This window comes from Scyliorhinus canicula, chromosome 13 (assembly GCF_902713615.1).
Source record: "Scyliorhinus canicula chromosome 13, sScyCan1.1, whole genome shotgun sequence".
Taxonomy (NCBI): Eukaryota; Metazoa; Chordata; class Chondrichthyes; order Carcharhiniformes; family Scyliorhinidae; genus Scyliorhinus; species Scyliorhinus canicula.
In genome coordinates this window covers 30,983,419-31,009,273 of record NC_052158.1, presented here as the reverse complement: position 1 = coordinate 31,009,273, position 25,855 = coordinate 30,983,419, and the positions used below count along the sequence as shown (strand labels likewise).

General features: G+C 45.9%; 1 protein-coding gene across 1 annotated transcript in view; it reads left to right on the top strand.

Annotated features, from left to right (window-relative positions):
• Nucleotides 1–25,855, top strand: part of LOC119975536 (complement C4-like) — a 166,382-nt gene that overhangs the window by 102,337 nt on the left and 38,190 nt on the right. Inside the window, exons 27-30 of the mRNA XM_038815328.1 lie at nucleotides 9,251–9,361; nucleotides 15,537–15,705; nucleotides 17,712–17,920; nucleotides 23,652–23,810. Coding sequence (XP_038671256.1) covers nucleotides 9,251–9,361; nucleotides 15,537–15,705; nucleotides 17,712–17,920; nucleotides 23,652–23,810 — 648 coding nt within the window. The remainder of the gene's footprint in view (nucleotides 1–9,250; nucleotides 9,362–15,536; nucleotides 15,706–17,711; nucleotides 17,921–23,651; nucleotides 23,811–25,855) is intronic.

Sequence of the window (25,855 nt, the reverse complement as noted above, 5' to 3'; positions counted from 1 at the left end):
GTACTGGAATTTATTTAGGCTTGTTTAAACAACAGTACCGTTAGTGCTGCCCCCGCCTACTTGTGGGTGTACCGGGAAGATCTCACTTTTTATCATGTTGAGTTTGAAGCCCGAAATGGCGTCAACATATCTTAGGAGCACGATGATTCCATCCATGCTGCTCTGTGGGTCCGAAATGTAGAGGAGCAGGTCATCTGCATAGAGTGAGACTCTGTGCTCTCTGCCGCCCCTTCAGATCCCCCTCCAGTTTTTTGCTGCTCTGATCGCTAGAGTGAACAGCAGCAGGGACAGTGTGCATCATTGTCTGGTGCCCCTATGCAGCTGGAAGTATCGGGAGTTAGTGTTGTTGGTCCATACGCTCGCCATGGGAGCGTTGTATAGGAGTTTTACCCAGGAGGTGAACCCTGTTCCAAGCCCGAACCGCTCCAGTACCTCTATGAAGTATTTCCATTCGACCCTGTGGAAGGCCTTTTCTGCTTTTGGGGAGACGATCACCTCTGGTATTCTCTCCCCAGATGGGATCATTTTCACGTTCAGCAGGCGCCTGCTGTTCGAGGTAAGCTGTATACCTTTGACAAAGTCCGTCTCGTCCTCTGCGACCACCTCTGTTACGTAGTCTTCTTGCCTTTTGGCTAGGATTGTGGCCATATTTTGGCATCTGCATTCAGCAGTGAAATAGGTCTGTGTAACCCACATTCCGCTGGGTCTTTATCTTTCTTAGGTATCAGCGAGATTGAGAACTGTGCTAGCATGGGTGTGAGTGTGTCCCTAGCTGGCAAGTCTGTGAACATCTCCCGAGGTACTGGTGCACATTTTTTGTACAGGTCCGTCGGGAACCCATCTGGTCCCAGCGCCTTCCCTGCCTGCATGGAGTTAATGCTGTCCATGATCTCTCCCAGTGCTAGTGGTGCTTCCAGGCTCTGTTTTCTGCCCTCCCCCACGACTGGTGTGTCCAGTCCATCAAGGAACCGTTTCATCCCGGACTCCCCCTTTGTGGGCTCTGAGGTGTACAGCTCTTGGTAGAAGACCTTGAAGGTTTTGTTATCTTTCTGGTTCTGTTTCTAATGTGCCTCTGGTATCCCTGATTTGTGCAATTTCTCTGGTGGCTGCCTGCTTTCTCAACTGGTGTGCCAACAGGCGGCTGGCTTTGTCTCCGTGTTCATATAGGGTCCCATGTGCCTGGCAGAGCTAGTGCACTGCTTTCCTGGTGGAGAGCAGATCAAATTTCCTTTGTAGCTCTTTCCCCTCCACCAGGAGCTCTACGGTCGGAGCCTTGCAGTATTTATGGTCTACCTCCAGTACAGAGTCGACCGGCTATTGCTTGGCCGCCCTTTCCCCCCTATCACTTTGTGCTTTGAAAGAGATATTTTCCCTTCTTATTACAGCTTCAGCGCTTCCCAGAGCATGGAGGGTGAGACATCCCCATTCTGGTTGTTCCCTGTGTAGTCTGCTATGGCCTGCAATATCGTTTCATTGAAGGCCTTGTCCGCTAAAAGGGCAATGTCCAACCTCCATCTGGGGCACGGGGCCCTGCCCGTCTCCAGCCTCACGTGAATGTAGTCTGGAGCGTGGTATGATATCACAATTGCAGAGTATTCCACTTTGTCTGTCCCCGGAAGCATCGTTTTCCCCACCACAAAGAAGTCAATTCTGGTGCCTGCATTTTGTACTGGGGAGAAGAAGGAGAATTCCTTCTCGGCTGGGTGTGTGAACCTCCAGGGGACCACCGCTCCCCTGTTTCATAAAGTGACTGAGTTCCCTTGCCATGCTTGAGGTTTTCCCCGTTTTGGGGCTTGATTAGTCAGTTGGTGGATCCTGTACACAGTTGAAGACCCCCCCCCCCCCCCACCCCCCCCATGATTAATTGGTGCGTTGCTATGTCAGAGATTTCTGCCATGGTGTTTTTGATTAATTTTGTGTTGTCCCAGTCCGGCACATACACATTAAGTAGTACTACCGGTGCCCCATCCAAGGCTCCACTAACCATGATGTACTGTCCGCTGGGACCGTAACCAGCTTTGTCGCCCTAGACATGGTTCTCTTGCTCATCGGTATTGCCACCCCGCCGGCCCACGTTGCATAACAGGAATGGTAGGTTTGTCCCACCCAGCCGTTTCTTACCCGCAGTCGGTCCTGCTCTCTCAGGTGTGTCGTTTGGAGAAACACTATGCCAACCTTCATATTTCTTAGGTGGGTGAGGATTCTGGATCTTTTCACTGGACCGTTATCCCCTTACGTTCCAGGTGAGTATCCTGTTCGGGGGCTTCTATCCCCCTACTCCTGTGGGATTAACCATACTTATCTGGTGGACACGCTCCTGCCCTCCGGGGTTTCCCTTTGTTAGGGGACCATCCAGGATGGCTGCTGTCACTGCTCTCTGCATGCGGTCGGGTCCCTGCACTCTGGGGTTTCCTTTCTCCAAGGGGCACACAAAATGGCCGCCTACTGTGTGTCTGCCATGCGGGTAGTCTCCTGCACTCTGGAGTCTCCCTTTGCCCAGAGACCATACTGGGTGAATGCTTGCAGCGATTCCTTGTTCCGAGCCCTTGGCTGTGGCACTTTGTAGCCCTATTATTCCCTTTCCAGCCTTCTTTGTCACTCCTTCCCTGTGTTTACCCCCCCCCCGCCCATCCTTTCCTTTCCCCCTTTTTCCCCCACTCCCGTATACCCCTCTTTTGCCCCTCTTTCTCATGTTGGATCTCCCGCCTCTTTTGAGTGCTCTACCACCCCGCCTGGCGCCTTCCCCCCTGTTGGGGGCGTGCTGTGGCCCAGCTTTGTTGCATGCCCACGGCGGTAGCTTTCCTGCCAGTGCTGTGGGCCCCCTCTCGGGAGTTACTGCCTTGTTTCTCCCTTGCCCTGACTCTGCAGTTTTCTGCTGCTCTTCCCCCATCCTACCGTTTACTCCTCTCGCTTGCTCTCTCTTCTCTGCTACTCTTGTTATCTCCTGCTGGGGCCTGGTCTCCAACCAGAAACGGTCCCTCGGGTTGTGGTTTGCCTTTTGTTGAGGGTGTGCACGCCATGGCAGGCGTGGGGGCCAGAGGGCTTGGGGTTGCGCACTGTTGACCCTTGCCAGGAACCCCTTATTTCTACCCGAGCTGTTGGTTTTCCTGCCCGTGTTCCTCAACAAATTTGTTTGCTTCGGTGGGGGCTGTGAAGAAGTACTCTCTATCTTGGTTTGTGACCCAGAGTTTCTCTGGGTACAGCATGCCAAAAGGCACATTGCTCTTGTGAAGAGCTGCTTTCACTCAATTAAACTCGACCCGGCTCCTGGCTAGATCTGATCGAATGCCCTGATAAACTCTAATGGAGTCTCCTTCCCATTTTCAGGTCTGTTTTGCCTGGCCCAGCGCAGAATTGTTTTCCTGTCTTGATATCGATGCAGTTTAGCTATAACTGCGCTTGGTTGATTCCCTGCCTCGGGCTTTGGGCGCAGCGACCGGTGTGCTCTGTCCATTTCTGATGGGTTGGGGAATGTTTTCCTCCCCACTAAGTTGCCTAGCATCTCGGCCACGCATGCCATGGGTTTTGTACCCTCGATCCCCTTGGTATGTCCACTATCCTGACATTTTTGCCTTCTTGAGTGATTTTCCTGATCATCCACTCTGCCCGTCAGGCTCCCCCGCATTGTGCCCTGTCACGCCACCTCCTTCTCCAGGGCCATGATCCAGTCGCTCATGTCAGTGGTGGCTTTTTCTAACTCCTTAATGGTCGCATTTTGGGCTTCCAGTTTCTCCTCTGTTCTGTGCAGGGCGAGCTGCACCTCCGCCAGGGCCTTGGCCATTGCTGCCTGCACTGCAGCCTCCATGTCTGCTCTGTCCTCTGCCTTGTCTTCCTGCTGATGTTCCCTCAGCACCTCAGCAAAGGCTGCCTTCCAGTTCCTGTTCCCCCTGGCCCAAGGAGAAAATGTTCCTGTCTGTCCAGTTCTTTTTGTTGTGGCGCAGCTTCCGTTCCGCCGCATCGTGCGCCAATTAGCTCATCTGATCGGGCTCGCCCATTGCCCCATCTGCTTTCGGTGAACTGTTTTGTCTCCCTTCTAGCATTTTTTATCTTCCCCTTGTTTCCCTTTTTCTTACCCTCCCCCCTTTTCTTTCCCCCACCCTGCTCTCCTTTAACACTTTTTTTTTCAAAAAACTCTAAAAAAAAAAAAAATTTTGAAAATGAAAAAACTTTCTGTTTCAAAGTTCTCTTTTCAAAAAGTTTCATTTTTAAAAAGGTGGAGTTCTTTTTTCCCTCACTCACCCAGGGTCGAGAGAGAGAGAGGCCTCTGGTCGGGCCAGGAGTCACTCGCTGTTCCTCCGCCTGCCTCGTGGTGGTCACCACCGCGGGAGGGTGTTGCTGCTGACTCGGACTCCGCCCGGTCCCCACTTTGGTCTGGCCACCGCTCGTCCATGCATGCGGGGGGGGGGGGGGGGGGGGTCGCTCTACTCCCGAATGCTCAGGTCTCCCATTATAATGCACTTTCCAGTCCCCACTCTTTTGTTGCGGAGGTCCCAAATGGACGTATTTGCGCTCTTGGATGCAAGTTGTCGGCGAGGAGCGGGACGCAACTTTGTCCCCCCCCCCCCCCCCCCCCCGAGGAGCTCCTCCACCCGTGACCCTTCTCTTCCCCGCCGGAGGCCGACCCTCCATCAATACAATTTAATCACCATTCTACTTGAATTCAATTTAAGATCCTCTCTAATTGAATACAATTTAATCTTCCCTCTCCATCAATACAATTTAATCTCCTCTCTACTTGAATACAATTTAATCTCCTCTCTACTTGAATACAATTTAATCTCCTCTCTATGTAACTACAATGTAATCTCTTTCTACGTCAATATAATTTAATCTCCTCTATACAGCAATACAATTTAAGATCCTCTCTAATTGAATACAATTTAATCTCTTTCTACATCAATACAATTTAATATTTTTTAACATCAATACAATTTAATCACCTCTTTACATCAATACAGTTTAATCTCTTACTCCATCAATACAATTTAATCACCTCTATACTTCAACACAATTGAATCTCCTTCTACATGTATACAATTTCATCTCCTCTCTTCTTAAATACAATTTAATTTCTTTCTGCATCAATACAATTCAATCTCCTCTATACATCAATACAATTTAATCTCTTTCTACATCAATACAATGTAACCTCCTCTATGCAGCAATACTATTTAATGTCCTCTCTACTTGAATACAATTCAATTTTACAACCTCAATACAATTTAATCTCCTCTCTTCGTGTTTACAATTTAATCACCTCTATACATCAACACAATTTAACCTCTTTTTACATCAATACAATGTAATCACCTCTATACACCAATACAATGTAATCACCTGTGTACATCAACACAATTTAATCTCCTCCCTATTTGAATACAATTTAATCTCTTTCTACAGCAATACAATTCATTCTTCTGTAAACAGCAATACAATATATCCTCCTCTCGGCATGAATACAGTTTAATCTCCTCTCTACTTGAATACAATTCAATCCCTTTCTACATCAATACAATTCAATATCCTCTATACAGCAATACAATTTAATCTCCTCTCTACAGCAGTACAATTTAATTTTCTCTCTACTTGAATACAATTTAATCTTACAACCTCAATACAATTTAACCTCCTCTCTACTTTTATACAATTGAACATTTCTTCATCAATACAATTTAAGCTCCTCTGCACTTGAATACAATTTAATCCCTTTCTGCATCTACAAAATTTAAACTCCTCTTTACTTGATGACAATTTAATATCTTTCTGTATCAATACATTTGAATCTCCTCTACACATCGATACTACTGAACGTCCTCTGTACATGAGCACGACTTAATCTCCTCAACATCAATAAAATTTAACTTCCTCTGTACATGAATACAATTTAATATTCTCACTGCATTAAAATAATTTGACGTCCTATCTACATTAATATGATTTAACCTCCTTTCGCACGAATACGATTTAACCTCTCCTACAAGTTAATACAATTTCATCTCTTCTGTACATGAATATGAGAGATTCACTGCTCCACGTGAATACAATTTAGCTACCTCTTCACATGAAAGGATTTAATGTACACTCTAGGTGAAGTCGATTTAACCACCTGACTACATGAATAGAATTTAAAGTCCTGTCTACATGTATAGGCATTAATCTCATCTCTATCAAAGACAAATTAGCCTTCTGTCTAAATGAGAACGATTTAACGGACTCTGCCAATGAATATGATTCTAAATCTTTCCTGCATGAATATGATTGAATATCTTCCCTGCATGAATACAATTAAACCTACTCTCAACATGAATAAGATGCAACCTCTTCTCACATGAATACGTCTTCATATTCTCTCTACATAAATACGATTTAATCCCCACTCTCCATGAATACAGAGCACGGTTCCTAAAGGCCTACCTCATCGAACATAGATGCAAAGATCCTGGTAAAGACCCTGGCGAGGCAGCTGGAGAGCTGTTTGCCAGAGCTGGTTGCAGAATACCAAACTCGCTTTGTCAAGGGCAGGGACCTAATATCAAACATCGGCGCCTCCTGAACGTGGTAATGACCCCACCTGGAGAGGGAACATCAGAGATGATAATCTCGCTGGATACAGAAAAGGCCTTCGACAGAGTAGAATGGAGCACCTCTGAGAGGGTTAGTGTTTGGGCCAAGGTTCACCTCATTTGTGAACTTTCTGTACAGTGCTCCCATTGTGAAAACACAGAGAAATGCCACCAACTGTCGATACGTTCTGCTGCACAGCGGCACGAGGCAGGGATGCCCGCTATCCCTGCTACCTTTTGCTCTAGCAATTGAGCCACTTGCCATAGCCGTCAGAGCGCTGAAGGGGTGGAGAGGTATCCAAAGGGGAAACAAATCTATCCACTCTATCCGATTACCTGCTCCTCTTCATCTCACACCCTGGACCAGTACGCAATGGATAATGAACCTCCTGAATGGGTTTGGAGCCTCCTTCGTTTACAAACATAATCTGGGCAAAAGCAAGATCTCATGTAAACCCGCAAGGAGGAGGGACAAAGCTGGGGGCGCTGCTGTTTAAACTAGCCCAGAACAAATTAAGCTACCTGGGAATAAAAGTAGCCCACGACTGGATATGGAACCACAAAGGAAACCTGATGAGTCAGGTGGAGGGAGACAACAAGGAAGCAGAGGCGGGGCTCATGCCCACTCACCCTCGTGAAAATGAACGTACAGACCAAGTTCCTCTTCCTGTTCAGGTCTCTCCTGATTACATCCCAACGCCTTTTTTTCAAAACAGTTGATAAACCAATCACGGTGTTTGCATTGGTGGGAAGAACCGATGATCCAAAACAAGGTCCTGCAAAGGAGAAGAAACGTGGGAGGCCTGGCCATCCAGAACCCATAGTTATACCAATCGGCGGCTACGACAGAAAGAATACGTAGATGGTTAAGGACCCTTGAGCAGAGTGGGAAAAGATGGAAGAGTGTTCCTGCAAAGGGACGTCCCTCTGAGCCCTAGCCACAGCCACTCTCCCACCCATCTCCTCCGCCAAATACTCGAGTGGTAGTAGCCACGATCCGGATGTGGTTCTTAATGAGTCAACACCAGCCTAACTAGAATGTCCACCATGTCCCCCATCTGCAACAACCATAGGTTCACTCCTGCAATAGTGGACGCCACCTTCAAAAGGTGGAGAGAGGATGAGGGGACTCTGCCGGTTAGGGTTATGTAGGGTCATGATAGAGTAGCGACCGTGGGGGAACTGACAGAGGTGTTCCAATTACCAAGAGGAAACGACCTGAGATGCATTCGGCTCAAATACTCCCTCACAATATAAAAATTACGTGCTTGAAGATACCAGGGCACTCGTTACTGGAAGAACTGTTGCAGATAAGTGACCTAGCGAAGGGAAAGCTGTGCAGACATGTGCGCATGACAGCTGGAGGAGGTATGTGTCCCTAACCCCCCCCCCCCCCCCCCCCCCCACCCACCCCCCGCCCCAACCCCCGCATGAGACAAGGAAAAACTGGGAGGAGGAAATAGGCATTGAGATCGGGTGGAGTACACTGGAACTAAGCACTGCACAGGGCTACCTTCCCCTAAACGTGTGCAGAGTTGAGTCGAACACAGATGAAGGTGATGCACAGACCGCACCCAACCAGAGGTCGATGAGTGGGTTCTTTCCATAGGTGGAGGTAAAATGCGAATAGTACCAAGACGGCCCAGCCAAGCACACCCACTTGTTTAGGGAATTCCCTAGACGGGTATGCTACTGGACGACTTTTGTTGAGGCTATATGCAGGGGGTTGGGAGTGAAGATGGAGCCATGCTGAAATGTCTTCGAAGCATCAAAGAAGCCATAACTGTTCATGGGGATTCTGTCCAACGCCCTGAATTTTTCAATTCCAATACCGGCCTCCCCGAACAGGCGCCGGAATGTGGTGACTAGGGGCTTTTCACAGTAACTTAATTGAAGCGTACTTGCGACAACAAGTGATTATTATGATTATTACCATTTAATCTCCTATCTACACGAATGCTATTTAAATTCCTCTGTACATCAATACTATTTAGATTCCTCTTTACATGAGTATTATTAAGCCTCCTCTCTACATAAATACAGCCTAAGCTCATCTGTGCACGAATACGATTTCCGTGGAACATCTGCAGGTGGGTGGGCAAAATACTTTAATATTATGCTGGATTTTCCATTCCCGCCACCTGCCAATGAGATTGCCAATGGGGTGGCTGCCGGCCCTTGGGTACGCTGCCGGCGCAATGGAAAATCCCGCCGTCGGAGTTCGGACAACAAATTCCACAATATGTCCGCTGAGTCGGAAATTCTCGACGAATCTAACTTCCTGCCTATAAAAATGCTCAGACGGAACTAGCTCAGAGCCTGACCGAGAAATAGGCATGGACTAACAGGGAACATTACTTCCCATGTCCCATCTTTTACAGGAAATTAATATTTCCCATTGTGTATAGTTTTTTCAACCTTTTTATTCTCCACATTTTCAACATTTTCGTCAAATAAACAAATACGTTAATAATTCCCCAGAAACAACAACCCCCTCAATATAAAAACCCAATACTTATCGTTGTCTGGCTGAAGCTAATATCACCTTGGCTATCATTAGGAGATGTCAATAACTCACATGTAAAAGCAATTTCTTTTGACACATATATGAGTGATTTCTGTGCCGAAGATAATGAACTGTGAAGAACATGTCATTCTCTGATGGTATTTTGATTTGTTTACTTTAGGGTGGAATCAATAAAGCAGCCATGAAAATTCCGACTACAGCCTTTGTTACCATAGCACTGTTCAATTCCATGCCGGCCTATTACAGTGATCCTGAAAAGAAGGAACAAGTGGTGAGGCTCAATGTTTGTTTAGATTTTCCACGAGTGTCTGTGCTGCAGAGGTGAGCATCACGGTTAGGGGAAAACAAATGGGGAGGGAGACGTGAAACGGGCGGCCAGCTCGCTATTGTCAGTGTTAAACCTATCACCGGAAGGAAAGGAAAAGGCACGAACAGATACAAAAACAGCTTCTTCCCCACTATCACCAGACTCCTCAATTACCCTCTTATTGACTGACCTCATTAACACCACACCCTGGCTGCTTCATCCGATGCCAGTGCTTATGTAGTTACTTTGTATATATTATGTTGCCCTATTATGTATTTTCTTTTATTACCTTTTCTTCCGATATACTTAATGTTCTGTTGAGCGGCTTGCAGAGAGATACTTTGCACTGTACCTCGGTACACGTGACAATAAACAAATCCAATCCAATCTAATCCATTGGAGACAAGGGGCAATATTGTAAACTCTGAATGGGGAATCGGCACGTGAGCAATCGGCACGAGAGCTTCCGGGAATCTTAGAGATGGGGCAAGGAGAGACGATCCGGCTTCACGTGTGTGCACCGGCTCTGCAAACGGGCAGTATGGTTGTGCCACCCCACACCCCACCCTGCCTCTCCCCCGTACCCCCTGCACATTCTTCCGATGCAAATAGTCATGCCTCGTCAAATAATCATGTCTCGATTGAACCTGCCTCCACCGCACATCGAATCATATAATTTACAGGGCAGAAGGAGGCCATTCGGCCCATCGGATCTACACCGGCCGTTGAAAGAACACCCTACACAAGCCCACACCTCCACCCTATCCCAATAACCACACCCAACACTGTGGGTGGGCACTGTGGGCAATTTCGCATGGTCAGTCCACCTAACCTGCACATCTTTGGACTGTGGGAGGAAACCGGAGCACCTGGAGGAAATCCACGCAGACACGGGGAGAACGCGCTGACTTCTGCACAGACAGTGACCCAAGCTGGGCAATGAGCCTGGGACCCTGGAGCTGTGAAGCAACTGTGCTAACACATGTGCTACTGTGCTGCCCGATGGAGGCCGTGTATTCCAGACCCATTGTGAGAAACGTCTTAGAATCCCTGCCCATGTTTTCCTTTGCCATTGGCCTCAAAGGTCTTCAATCCCTGCAACGAACAACATGATTATCTATGCAACGTATGGAGCATTAATCCGAATGTCTTGTGGAAGTCGAATTCAGTATTATTATCGCTACGAGATATACATCTGTATTTACTTATATAATCAGGGAATGGCACAAATCTGCAGCAGCTACTTCTTCATGATCTGCTCAATCTGTAGATATCGGTTTGAAGATAAGTATTCAGAAAGGGGACCGAAATTAGATCAAACTGCTTGAGAGGTATATAATCATAGAATCCCTATAGTGCAGAAGGAGGCCATTCGGCTAATCGAGTCTGCACTGACGCTCTGACCCTACCTAGCCCATTCCACCGCCCTAGCCTCGTAACCCCAACCCCACACTAAGGAGCAATTTAGCGTGGCCAACCCACCAAAACTGCACATATTTGGTCTGTTGGGTGAAACCGGAGCTCCAGGAAGAAACCCACACAGACATGGTGAGAAGATGCAAACTCCACACCGGTAGCGAGGGAGGCTTGATTCATTCAAAGGATGTTGGCTTCGTTGGTTAGGCCAAATTGTTTTGCCCACCCCTAATTGCCCTTAAAAATGTAATGGTAAGCTGACTTCTTGAACTACTGCATTCCACGTGATGTAGGTTGCCAGTGCAAAAGTTGCAAAGCATTGCTGTTATTTAATTGGGAAGAATGTAATTTTCACTTCGTGCCTTTAAACCGATTGAAAAGATCCATGACACTGATAGAGAAGGTTTACTAGATGGATACTTGTAATGGGCGGTTGCCTTTTGAGGAAAGATTTGAAAAGCTGGGCTTGTTTCCACCGGAGAAGAGTAAAGAGCGATTTGAGTGAAGGGAGGCAGAGGTGGTCATAGATAGAAGCTTCAGGGAGGTAGTTACACCAAAGAATAAAGATAGATGGGTGACGGTGAGAGAATCTGGGGGGGAAGCAGTCAATGCAGGGATCCCCTGTGGGCGTTCCACATAGTAGCAGGTTAACCGCTTTGGGTACTGTTGGGGGGGGGGGACTAACCAGGGGTCAGCCATGGGGTACAGGTCTCTGACCCAGAGTCTGTCCCTGTTGCTCAGAAGGAAAGGGAAGAACATTAGTCATTGGAGACTCCATAGTTAGGGGGATAGATAGGACATTCTGTGGGAATGAGAGAGACTCGTGGTTGGTGTGTTGCCTCCCAGGTGCCAGGGTCCGTGATGTCTTTGATCGTGTTTTCGGCATCCGTAAGGGGGAGGGGGAGCAGCCCCAAGTCGTGGTCCACATAGGTACCAAGGACATAGGTAGGAAAAGGGATAGGGATGTAAGGCAGGAATCCAGGGAGCTTAGGTGGAAACTTTGATCTAGGACAGAGTTATTATCTCTGGGTTGTTACCCGTGCCACGTGCTAGCGAGACGAGGAATAGGGAGAGAGGGCAGATGAACACGTGGCTACAGGGATGGTGCAGGAGGGAGGGTTTCAGATTCCTGGATACTTGAGGCTCATTCTGGGGTAGTTGGGACGTCTACAAACGGGATGGTCTACACCTGGACCAGACGGGTACTAATATCCTGGGCGGGGGTGGGGGGGGGGGGGAGTTTGCTAATGCTCTTCGGGAGGTTTTATACTAGTTCAGCAGGGGATTGGGAACATGAATTGTAGCTCCAGTGCACAAGAAGTTGAGAGTAGCGAGGTCATGAGTAAGGTTTCAAAGTTGCAGGAGTGTACCGTCAGGAAGGAAGGAAGGAAAGTGCGTCGACCTCAATGCGAGCAACATCCAGAATAAGGTGGGTGAGCTTGCGGCATGTGTTGGTACCTGGGACTTCGATGTTGTGGCCATTTCGGAGACATGGATAGAGCAGGGCGAGGAATGGTTGTTGCAGGTGCCGGGGTTTCGATATTTCAGTACGCTCAGGGAAGGTGGTAAGAGAGGGGGAGGGGTGGCATTGTTAGTCAAGGACAGTATTACGCTGGCTGAGAGGACATTTGATGAGGACTCGAATACTGAGGTAGTATGAGCTGAGTTTAGAAACAGGAAAGGAGAGGTCACCCTGTTAGGGGTTTTCTATAGGCCTCCGAGAGATGTAAAGGAAAGGTTTCAAAGATGATTCTGGACTGGTGCGAAAGTAACGGGCTAGTTGTTATGGGGAACTTTAACTTTCCAAATATTGACTGGAAACACTATAGTTCGAGTACTTTAGATGGGTCCGTTTTTGTCCAATGTGTGCAGGAGGGTTTCCTGACGCAGTATGTAGATAGGCCAACGAGAGGCGAGGCCGTATTGGATTTGGTACTGGGTAATGAACCAGGACAGGTGTTAAATTTGGAGGTAGGTGAGCACTTTGGTGATAGTAACCACAATTCGATTACGTTTACTTTAGTGATGGAAAGGGATAGGTATATACCGCAAGGCAAAGATCATATCTGGGGGAAAGGCAATTATGTTGCAATGAGGCAAGACTTAGGATGCATCAGCTGGAGAGGAAAACTGCAGGGGATTGACACAATGGAAATATGGAGCATGTCCAAGGAACAGTTTCTGCGTCTCCTCTGTAAGTATGTACCTGTTAGGCAGGGAGGAAGTGGTCGAGCGAGGGAACCATGGTTTACTAAAGCAGTTGAAACACTTGTAAAGAGGAAGAAGGAGGCTTATGTAAAGATGAGACGTGATGGTTCAGTTAGGGCGCTTGAGAGTTACAAGTTAGGTCGGAAGGCTCTAAAGAGAGAGCTAAGAAGAGCCAGGAGAGGACATTAGAAATCTTTGGCAGGTAGGATCAAGGATAACCCTGAAGCTTACTATCAATATGTCAGGAATAAAAGAATGACTAGGGTAAGAGTAGGGCCAGTCAAGGACAATAGTGGGAAGCTGTGCGTCCAGTCCAAGAAGATAGGAGAGGTGCTAAATTAGTATTTTTCGTCCGTATTCACACAGGAAAAAGACAAAGTTGTCGAGGAAAATACTGAGATACAGGCTACTAGACTAGAAGGACTTGAGGTACATTAGGAGGTGGTGTTAGCGATTCTGGAATGTTAAAATAGATAAGTCCCCTGGGCCGGATGGGATTTCTCCTAGGATTCTCTGGGAAGCTAGGGAGGAGATTGCTGAGCCTTTGGCTTTGATCTTTATGTCATCTTTCTCTACAGGAATAGTACCAGAAGACTGGAGGATAGAAAATGTTATCCCCTTGTTCAATAAGGGGAGTAGAGATAACTCCGGTAACTATAGACCAGTGAGCCTTACTTCCGTTGTGGGAAGTGTCTTGGAAAGGATAATAAGTGATAGGACGTATAATCATCTGGAAAGGAATAATTTGATTAGAGATAGTCAACACGGTTTTGTGAAGTGTAGGTCGTGCCTCACAAACCTTATTGAGTTCTTCGAGAAGGTGACCAAACAGGAGGATGAGGATAAAGCAGTTGATGTGGTGTATTTGGATTTCAGTAAAGTGTTTGATAAGATTACCCATGGTAGGCTATTGCAGAAAATACGGAGGCATGGGATTCAGGGTGATTTAGCAGTTTGGATCAGAAATTGGCTAGCTAATAGAAGACAAAGGGTGGTGGTTGATGGGAAATGTACAGGCTGGTGTCCAGTTACTAGTGGTGTATTTCAAGGATCTGTTTTGGGGCCGCTGCTGTTTGTCATTTTTATAAATGACCTGGAGGAGGGCGTAGAAGAATGGGCGAGTAAATTTGCAGATGACAGTAAAGTCGGTGGAGTTGTGACAGTGCAGAAGGATGTTACAAGTTACAGAGGGACATAGATGAGCTGCAGAGCTGGGCTGACAGGTGGCAAATAGAGTTTAATGCAGAAAAGTGTGAGGTGATTCATTTTGGAAGGAATAATAGGAAGACAGAGTACTGGGCTAATGGTAAGATTCTTGGTAGTCTGGACGAGCAGAGAGATCTCGGTTTCCATGTCCATAGATTCCTGAAAGTTCCCACCCAGGTTGAGAGGGTTGTTAAGAAGGTGTACGGTGTGTTAGCTTTTATTGGTAGAGGAATTGAGTTTCGGAGCCATGAGGTCATGTTGCAGTTATACAAAACACTGGTGCGGCCGCATTTGGAGTATTGCGTGCAGTTCTGGTCGCAGCATTATAGGAAGGCTGTGGAAGCATTGGAAAGGGTACAAAGGAGATTTACAAGGATGTTGTCTGGTATGGAGGGAAGATCTTATGTGGAAAGGCTGAGGGACTTGAGGCTGTTTTCGTTAGCGAGAAGAAGGTTAAGAGGTGACTTAATTGAGGCATACAAGATGATCAGAGGATTATATAGGGTGGACATTGAGAGCCTTTTTCCTTGGATGGTGATGTCCAGCACGAGGGGACATAGCTTTAAATTGAGGGGAGATAGATATAGGACAGATGTCAGAGGTAGGTTCTTTACAGAGAGAGTAGTAGGGGCGTGGAATGCCCTGTCTGCAACACTAGTGGACTCGCCAACACTAAACGCATTCAAATGATCATTGGATAGGCATATGGGCGATAAGGGAATAGTGTACATGGGCTTTAAAGGGGTTTCACAGGTTGGCGCAACATCGAGGGCCGACGGGCCTGTACTGCTCTGTAATGTTCTATGTTCTATATGACCGGGATTGACTAGGTGGACGTGGGAAAGGATGCTTCCTATTGTGGGTGATCTCAGAACCAGGGGCACTTAAAACGAAGAGTCACCCTTTTCGCACAGTGAGCAGATGATTTTTATTCGCTCAGAATGTTGTGCAACTTGGGAACTGTCTGCCTCAGAAGATGCTCGAGGCGGGGTCATTGAATATGTTTAAGGTAGAGGATGACAGACAAGGGAGTCAATGGTTATCGTGGGTAGATGGGAGTGTAGAATCAGAAACACAAACAGATCAGACATGAATGATCTCATTGAATGGCACGGCGTGCACGAGGGGCTGAAGGGGCTACTTATGCTCCTAATTCGTCTGTTCATGTCCGTTACTGGAAATCGCATGTAAATGTTTCTTTTGCGTTGATAGCAGAGCTTTATATGTGAAGACGGTGGTCTCCTGGCGACATTTTCTATATTGGTCTAAACTATTTCTATTCTTTCATCTCAACCTTTTGTTTTTTCAGAAAGCAAGAATTCAACGCGCGGTTACGTATCTTGCTCAAGAACTTGCCAATATTGAGCAAAAGTATACGTTGGCTATCACAGCATACGCCCTCGCCTTGGTCGACTCTGGCAGTTCGATTGCTCAGGAGGCAGATGCTAAATTAAAACAAAAGGCAATTTATGATCCAGGTAGATTTTTAATCTCTAGTCTCGTAGCAGAGCAAACGGAGAATTATTTTAAAGTTAATATCGTCTTAATTGTTTACTTCTTGTCGTTATATATTATGCAATAACATTGTAACTTACTTACTTGTTTGCCCATGTGATAAAGACGGGTTATAAATGCAGATGATGCAGGCACTGTGTTAATGTTAATCGACGTGCAATCCTGTCTCAATTTACCCATCGACATGCTCTCCAGTTCCACCACGGCAGTAGGGAATTGTAAACACGCATAATTTAGTAGCCACCAATATAAAGTCCGAATCAGTAGCGAAATCCCCGAAACACCCTAGTTATCCCGAAACAAACCGTCAGGTTCATGTATACTTTGGGGCAGGAAATCTACCATCGCTGATTGGCCTAAATGTGATTGCAGACCGGAAGCAAAATTGCCGACTCTTCGCTGTCCACTGACATAGAGTCATAGAGTTTTACAGCATGAAAATAGGCTCTTCGCCCCATGGTGTCTGTGACGATCACCATGCAGCTATCTATTCAATCCCATCTTCCAGCACTTGGTCCGTAGCCTTGTATGCTGTGGCGCTTCAAATGCTCACCTAAATGCTTCTTAAATGTTGTGAGAACTCCCTCATCGGTCATCCTGTCAGGCAGTGAGCTACAGATTCCCACCACCGTGCTGAAACAGATCTTCTTCAAATCCCCTCTGAATCTGAGGGCCCTAACCTTAAATCTATGCCCCTGGTTAGTGACCTTTCAATAAGGGGAAAGTGTCTTCCTAACCACCTAATATAGGTCCCACATCATTTTGTACACCTCAATTAGGTCCACTCTCATTCTTCTCTGCTCTAAGCAAACCAGCCCCAGCCTCACGAACCCCTTTTCGTAGCTCACACGCTGCAGCCCAGATGTGAATGAACGACCCACTTATATTCCATGAGTAGCTAATCAGCATTTTCTCAAGAGTGGTTAGGGATGAACAATATAATATGGCCACATCCCATGAATGAGCCATAAATAATACTTCAATTTTCATTGTAACATTACAAGACAGCAAAGTGCGTGTACACACATTCATTCTTAACTATCTGTCAGTTCTCACAGTGTGGATTATTTTACAAATTCCATCATCCTTCCAGAAATTAATTTCACGGTTCTACCTTGAAAGAAAACATTCCCGGCCTCGGTTGAATTTTCTTCCACTGCCCTAAATCTATGTTCAGTGGATTTCTGCCCCTCTGCAGATTGAAACAGTCCCCTGATGTGTCTTTTTATACCAGTAACTTGTGTTAGGTGCTTTGAAGTGATCATGCTTGAACCCCATTTTTAAAATGATGTGATTGGATATGGGTGTCGTTGGCCCATCAGTTATTCTCCATCCCTAATTGCCCCTTGAGAAGGTGGTGGTGAACTACCTCAACGGCTGCAGTCCGTGTGGGGTGAGTCACCCACAGTGCTGTTGGAACAGAGCTCAAGGATTCTGACCAAGAGGCAGTGAAGGAGCGGCGATTTATTTCTAACGGGATCCCCCTCCCTGGAACAACAAGTGGATGAAATCGGGTCCCCGCTCCCGGAGCCCACCAGGAAGCCCAGGCTTTACTTTGTGCTCCCCCTATGAATTGAGCCCATGCTCAACCACACCCCTCTCAATTACCTCTCTTTTCCATCCCAGACCTTGCTTGTTACTTGCCAAATCGTGCACTGGTATGTTTGACCGTGTTCGCGGTGCTATCCAAACTCAAGCTGTTATTTGGTACAAACGCGGCACAGTCATTGAGCATCTATTTGTCTTCCTTTGGCGAACAGCATCAATATTGTGTTTTATGATACTCGGTTGCCATGTCAACAGACCAAGGTGCACTGAATGCCACGTGCCTTTATCGAGGCTGATTGGAGAACACGATTGTTTTTGAGTTTGATATTGTTGCTGTCATGGGTCGGAGACAATCCGGTTTCTGATTTGAACGCGAAACTGTCATGCGTCTAACCTATCGGTGTTTCAAACAATGAAACAGAAAATGATGCCCGGCACTGGAATGCCGATGAAACGCAACCCCAGAGTGGAAAGCCAGAAGGAGAACATCAAGCTTCAGCAGTCTCAATAGAGACCACTTCATACGCATTGCTTCAGACCATAGCCATGAAAGATTTCAAATACGCCAAACCGATTGCAAAATGGCTAACTGAGCAACGGAGATTCGAGGGAGGATTCCGCTCAACCCAGGTAACGTTTCGCAAACATCGGGTATCGAGCTGTTTGCATTTTGTTTATGACCCAGGAGAGCTGAAAGTAGGCATGAGGCTTTGATGCGCTAGAAGTAATTTCCCTTCCAAATATATTCCAAATTCGTCAGTGTTGGTGTCTTGCATTCTGTGGTACCCACCTGGACAGTTGTTCCCCTTCTGGTTTGTTGATTTCACTTTAATTTCTGGTTACTCTGGATTTTGCATGGAACACACACAGGCAGAATCTTGTCCTTTTTTTGCCATCCATTGCCACACACGTGAACTGTTCAGTTCCAGCGCAGTTAGTGAAATTACAATATGCCACAGAGCCTTTTTGGACCTTACTCTAAGTCGAATTTCTGAAGATAGGTTTATAAGAACAATCAGTACCTAGATAACTGCTTTAATATGTTATGGTTACCAGTTGTCGTTTCATTATTTCCGATAATGGTGTTCAGCTCGTCACTTAGACAATGCCACTACGGTACTCCAAGTGCAGTACGGGTAGCACAGTGGTTAGCACAGTTGCTTCACAGCTCCAGGATCCCAGGTTCGATTCCCGGCTTAGGTCACTGTCTGTGCGGAGTCTGCACGTTCTCCCCGTGTTTGCGTGGGTTTCCTCCAGGTGCTCCAGTTTCCTCCCACAGTCCAAAGATGTGCAGGTTAGGTGGATTGGCCATGCTAAATTGCCCTTATGTTAAACAAAGGTGGGTTAATGGGTTACAGGGAGAGGGTGTAGGTTGGGCTTGGGTAGGGTGCTCTTTCCAAGGGCCGGTGCAGACACGATGGGCCGAATGGCCTCCTTCTGCCCTGCAAATTCTATGATTCTGTGAATGCATAGTTCTGTACATCCCTTTCCATCTTTTGTAATATGATGGTTTTAATCCATGATAATAATTCAAAAACTAGGGCATAGTTATGCTAGAGCATGCAGCACGGCAGCACAGTGGCTAGCACAGTGGCTTCACAGCGCCAGGGTCCCAGGTTTGATTCCCCGCTGTGTTGCTGTCTGTGCAGAGCCTACACGTTCTCCACGCGACTGCGTGGATTTCCTCCGGATGCTCCGGTTTCCCACAGTCCAAACACGTGTAGTTTAGGTGGATATTCCGTGATAAATTGCCCTTTGCGACCAAAACGGTTAGGAAGGGTTATTGGGTTATGGGGATAGGATGGAAGTGAAGGCATATGTGGATCGGTGCCCACTCGATTGGCCGAATGGCCTCCTTCTGCACTGTATGTTCTATGTTTTGTGCACATTCCTCCTCCACCACCAGTCCCCCCCCCCCCCCCACATCTGATGCTAGTTGTGGTTTAACAGTTGAATGTCCTAACTATAGCTCCCAGGATAGATTTGTTTGTGTGGAATTCCGCTGCGTTGGCAGTGCAGTTTTAATTAACACGTGATCTTCTTGTTGATCCCATAATGCTTCTGAGTGCTCGATTTTCTCAAACGTTACTGTGTTTCTAGAATACGGACATTATCCCTTTGGCTTTGCCAGCATTTAAATCCATGTGTCTGGGTTAGCTATTCACCAGATCCATCAACGTCTGTTGACTTTGTTAATGTACGTTTCGCTGTTTGCAATGTTGCCTCTGTTATGTTCTCAGCGGCTGTGGGTAATATTCGGAGGACCAGGATTCGAATCCTACCACAGCAGATGGTGAAATTTGAATGCAATCAATAAAAACCTAGAATACTTCAGACAATACTTAGTTGCAAAGCGCAGGTCCGAGTGAGACACGCAACAATGATACTTGTAAATGCAAAATCGGAAACATCCTAACCTTTTATAATTGGAGCGCATTCCGGGGAAGGTGGGGCCACTACAAGGAGAACAGGTTGCATCTGAACCAGAGGGGCACCAATATCGTGGGAGGGAGGTTTTCTAGTACTTTTCGGGAGGGTTTAAATTACTTTTGCTGGGGAATGGGAACTGATTTGTTGTCCAGCAAATAAAGTAGCTGATCTCAGGACGCCAAAGCGTGTAGTGACGCAGTGTGGATGGGAACACTGACAAAAGAGAGTACTTGCAGGCACGGAGATGGGTTGAAGTGTGTATACTTCAACGCAAGAAGCATTAGGAATAAGGTGGGTGAACGTAAGGCATGGATCGGTACTTGGGACTACGATGTGGTGGCCATCACGGAAACTTGGATAGAAGAGGGGCAGAAATGGTGGTTGGAGGTCCCTGGTTATAGATGTTCCAATAAGATTAGGGAGGGTAGTAAAAGAGGTGGGGAGTGGCATTGTTAATTAGAGACAGTATGTCAGCTGCTGAAAGGCAGTCGAGGAGGATCTGCCTACTGAGGTAGTATGGGTTGAAGTCAGAAATAGGAAAGGGCCCGTCACCTTGTTGGGAGTTTTCTATCGGCCCCCCAATAGCAGCAGAGATGTGAAGGAACAGATTGGGAAACTGATTTTGGAAAGGTGCAGAAGTCACAGGGTAGTAGTCATGGGTGACTTCAACTTCCCAATATTGAGTGTAAACTCTTTAGATCACATAGTTTGGATGGGGTGGTGTTTGTGCAGTGTGTACAGGAAGGTTTTCTAACACGGTAAGTAGATTGTCCGACCAGAGGGGAGGCCATATTGGATTTGGTACTTGGTAATGAATCAGGGGCAGTGGTAGATTTGTTCGTGGGTGAGCATTTTGGAGATAGTGACCACAATTCTGTGACTTTCACTTTAGTAATGGAGAGGGATAGGTGCGTGCAATAGGGTAAGGTTTACAATTGGGAGAAGGGTAAATACGATGCTGTCAAACAAGAAATGAAGTGCATAGGTTGGGAACACAGGCTGTCAGGGAAGGACACAAGTGAAATATGGAACTTGATATGTATGTCCCTGTCAGGCAGGGAAGAGGTCGTTGAGTGAGGGAACCATGGTTGACAACAGAGGTTGAATGTCTTGTTAAGAGGAAGGAGAGTTTTGTAAGTCTGAGGAAACAAGGTTCAGACAGGGCGCTGGAGGGATACAAGATAGCAAAGTGGGAACTGAAGAAAGGGATTAGGAGAGCTAAGAGAGGGCACAAAACATCTTTGGCGGGTAGAATCAAGGAAAGCCCCAAGGCCTTTTACACATATGTGAAAACCTGAGAATGACTAGAGCGAGGGTAGTTCCGATCAAGGACCGTAGTGGGAGAATGTGTATTGAGTCTGAAGAGATAGGAGAGGTCTTGAGCGAGTACTTTTCTTCAGTATTTACAAATGAGAGGGGCCATAATGTTGGAGAGGATAGTGTGAAACAGATTGGTAAACACGAGGAGATACTTGTCAGGAAGGAATATGGGTCGGGCATTTAAAAAAACTTGAGGATCGACAAATTCCTCGGGCCTGACAGGACATTTCCATGGATTCTATGGGAAGCAAGAGATGAAATTGCAGAGCCGTTGGCAATGTTCTTTTCGTCCTCACTGTCAACAGCGGTGGTACCAGAGGATTGGAGAGTGGCGAATGTCGTGCCCCTTGTTGTCCCTGCTCAAAAAAGGGAATAGGGATAACCCTGGGAATTACTGGCCAGTTAGTCTTACTTCGGTGGTAGGCAAAGTAATGGAAAGGGGAATGAGGGATAGGGTTTTTGAGCATCTGGAAAGACACTGCTTGTTTCGGGATAGTCAGCACTGATTTGCGAGGGGTAGGTCTTGCCTTACAAGCCTTATTGAATTCTTTGAGGAGGTGACCAAGCATATGGATGAAGGTAAAGCAGTTGATGTATTGTATATGGATTTTAGCAAGGCATTTGATAAGGTTCCCCGTGGTAGGCGTATGCAGAAAGTAAGGAGTCATGGGATAGTGGGAAATTTGGCCTGTTAGATAACGAACTGGGTAATCGATAGAAGTCAGAGAGTGGTGGTGGATGGCAAATATTCAGCCTGGAGCCCAGTTACCAGTGGCGTACCGCAGGGATCAGTTCTGGGTCCTCTGGTGTTTGTGATTTTAATTAATGACTTGGATAAGGAAGTTGAAGGGTTGGTCAGCAAATTTGCAAACGATACAAAGATTGGTGGAGTTGTGAATAGTGAGGAGGCTGGTGTCAGTTGCAAAGAGACATAAATAGGATTCAGAGCTGGGAAGAGAAGTCGCACATGGAGTTTAACCCTGAAAAGTGTGTAGTTGTCCATTTTAGCACAAATATGAATGCTGAATACAGGGTTAACTGTAGAGTTCTTGGCAATGTGGAGGAGCAGAGAGCAGAGAGATCTTGGGGTCTATGTTCATAGATCTTTAGAAGTTGCCAGTCAAGTGGATAGAGCTGTGAAGAAGGCCGATGGGGTTCTAGCGTTCATTAGCTGAGGGATTGAATTAAGAGCCAAGAGGTGATGATGCAGCTGTACAAAACCTTGATAAGGCCACATTTGGAGTACTGTGTGCAGTTCTGGTCGCCTCATTTATGAAGGATGTGGAAGCAAAGGAGATTTACCAGGATGTTGGCTGGAATGGAAAGTAGGTCTTACGAGGAAAGGTTGAGGGTGCTAGGCCTTTTCTCATTAGAACGGAGAAGGATGAGGGGCGACTTGATAGAGCTTTTTAAGATGATCAGGGGAATAGATAGAGTAGACAGTCAGAGACTTTTTTCCCCGGGTGGAACAAACCATTACAAGGTGACATAAATTTACAGTGAATGGTGGAAGATATAGAGGGGATGTCAGAGGTAGGTTCTTTACCCAGAGAGTAGTGGGGGCATGGAATGCACTGCCTGTGGAAGTAGTTGAATCAGAAACTTTAGGGACCTTCAAGCAGCTATTGGCTAGGTACATGGATTACGGTAGAATGATGGAGTGTAGATTAATTTGTTGTTAAGGGCAGCACGGTAGCATTGTGGTTAGCACAATTGCTTCACAGCTCCAGAGTCCCAGGTTCGATTCCGGCTAGGGTCACTGTCTGTGCGGAGCCTGCACATCCTCTCCGTGTGTGCATGGGTTTCCTCCGGGTGCTCCGGTTTCCTCCCACAGTCCAAAGATGTGCAGGTTAGGTGGATTGGCCATGACAAATTGCCCTGAGTGTCCAAAAGTGCCCTTAGTGCTGGGTGTGATTGCTGGGTTATAGGGATAGGGTGGTGTTGACCTTTCCAAGAGCCGGTGCAGACTCGATGAGCTGAATGGTCTCCTTCTGCACTGAAAATTCTATGATAATCTATGATTAATCTAGGACAAAGGTTCGACACAACATCGTGGACCGAAGGGCCTGTTCTGTGCTGTATTTTTCTATGTTCTATGTTTAGGCAACACGTCATGTTGAACCTATCCAAATTCACCAACCAGCGGTTGACATCGAAATGGTATATATGGGCAGCACAGTGGCGCAGTGGGTTAGCCCTGCAGCCTCACGGTGCCAAGGTCCCAGGTTCGGTCCCGGCTCTGGATCACTGTCCGTGTGGATTGCACATTCTCCCGGTGATTGTGTGGGTTTCACCCCCACAACCCAAAGATGTGCAAGCTAGGTGGATTGGCCACGCTAAAATGCCCCTTAGTTGCAAAAAAATAAGTGGGTACACTAAAAAAAAATTTTTAATGAATAAATGGTATATATATCACTGTGTGCATAGAATTATTTCTTCATGATATAATTCTTGTTACATCGCCACTACAATGCAGGTAATTGTAAATATTCCATGGACTCTCTCCAATGCTGTCTTTTTCCACAAGGTTTCGAGAAGGCCCTTCATATTTGTGCCAGCATGCTTTATCCATCCATTATTCCAAAACACAGTCTCTCTTTCTGCTCTTTAGGACACAATTGTTGCCATGGAAGCTCTGTCACAGTACAGCATTGCTACATTTGAACCAGAACAATTAGATTTACAATTCACATTCAGCCACCCAAATAGAAGAAAGACGAAATCTTTTGAAATAAACCGGGATAATGCTCTGATACAGGACGAGTTGACGGTAAGAACAGAATCCAATGATACAATTCTATTGTCTGTACTGGAGAAATTGCCAAACTTGGACATCAGTGATTTTCATTTGTGATACAGTGCGAGGCTTGAAGAATATATAGATCACAAGCAATGAAGTATGTTCCCCAAAATCCATGCAAATTATTTTAGACGTTTAGCTGCGGTGGTATAAAGATTCAAAGGTTCTTCTTGTTTTCACAAACCTTTATTTCACTTTAACAGACTGCACAAATCTCGATCGTCACATCACCTCACACAAAAGCCACCTAAAGCCTCTTTACATATCAGTGTCAATTATTGGTTACGTAAGATAAATGAGACAACGAATTGGAATGTCTCCTCACCAATTACTGAACAATCTCCTCTTCCTTGGACAAAAAAACTAATTAGGTGAAAACAAAATTACAAGAAACTCAAAACACACATGCAATTTCCCCCTTCTCTTTTCTTCATTTTTGTGGAAACCAAAACAGTCACAGAAACAGACGCTCTTCAGAAACAATATCCAAAAGTTTCTGTGAACTAGCCCCTCTTTTTGTAAAACAGGATGCCAATTGATAGCTACTGTCGACCCATTTAATTTTTGCTATTTCCCCTCTGTCCAACATCTGCTTCAAACTTGCGATGTCTAATCTTAACCTTTTTTCGTTGTCACTTTTGATAGAGTTCACATTTTCCCACAGGGACTTATTGTCAATGTGACATTTAATACTTATATTCCCCAATTCCCGTGATCCCAAAATTTCTGTCAATATCTGAGATATATAAAATGCCATATCCATCGCCTCTACAAGGATAACATATCAGCAGCCAAAGTGCTTTTGACCACTCTCCTTATTTTCTTTGTTTCCCACACAAGAGGGCAACATTTACCATGGTTCCCTAAAAGGAAAATTATAAAACCTCCTGCGCTGGAAACCCCATCACATGAATTTGCACAGGACGCATCACTATAAACTATCAATTTCAAGTGCCAAAGGTCACCTAAAACCGGGAATCTCAAAACACACTGCTGCATTTTCAGTTTGACCAACGCTTTATTTGCTCTTATTATGTCTTCCACTTTGGGATCATTCATTTTTGTACTCAACTCTAAGACATCAAAACTCACGCTCGGTTAAGTCAATCCACCTAACCAATTCAGTTCCCAATTAAACTTCGCAGTAGCTCTTTTCCATCTTTGAAACCATTGTGTCTTTTGTGAAACCCGGCCACGATTAATTGCTATTGGGCTGGTGCTTTCCAAATAAGATTGCTGACGCAGTGTTTTCCCTAACTTAGTCTGTCCAATTTCCAGTTATTTAAATGCACCGGAAACCTGACTTCTTCCCAAACTACATAATTCTTCATCTCTTACCATTAAAGATTGACTCGTCCCTGTATCTCTTAAATTTGTAACTTCTTTACCTGCTCCTCCTGATACACATGAGTAAACTTTACCCACACAAGTAAATTCTTTAAAGACATCTGGCACCTTCTCAAAAATTACTTTTTGAACAGGTTGTACAATCGTTTGCACATCCTTCGCTTCCCTTGGGATTTCCTTTATCACTGTAGCAAATCCCACTGTCTTATCCTGTTTTACTACATTAACCTTTCAAGCTTTTCTTCAACCACGAACACTGTGACTTAACATGGCCTAGTTTACTACAGTGAAAATATTTGAAACATTTATTGTCTTTTCCACACTCCTGGGTGTCTTTTTTAATCTGAGGTATACTCTCTTTATTGTCTCCCATTAGATCACCTTTACCTTACCACGAGTATTTCTCATGTCCCCAGTTTCTGTCCCTCACCGGCTGAAACTGATGGTGGAAACTAATCTTTGATTTATGAGCTAATCCATAATCATCTGCCATTTCGGCTGCTAATCTCACCGTTTTAACCCTCTGTTCTTCCACATGAGTTCTCATTACACCAGGAATTGAATTTTCAAACTCCTCCAAAAGTATAATTTCTCTGAGAGCTTCATACGTTTGGTCTATTTTCAAAGCCCTTATCCACTTATCAAAATTTCTCTGTTTAAGCCTTTCA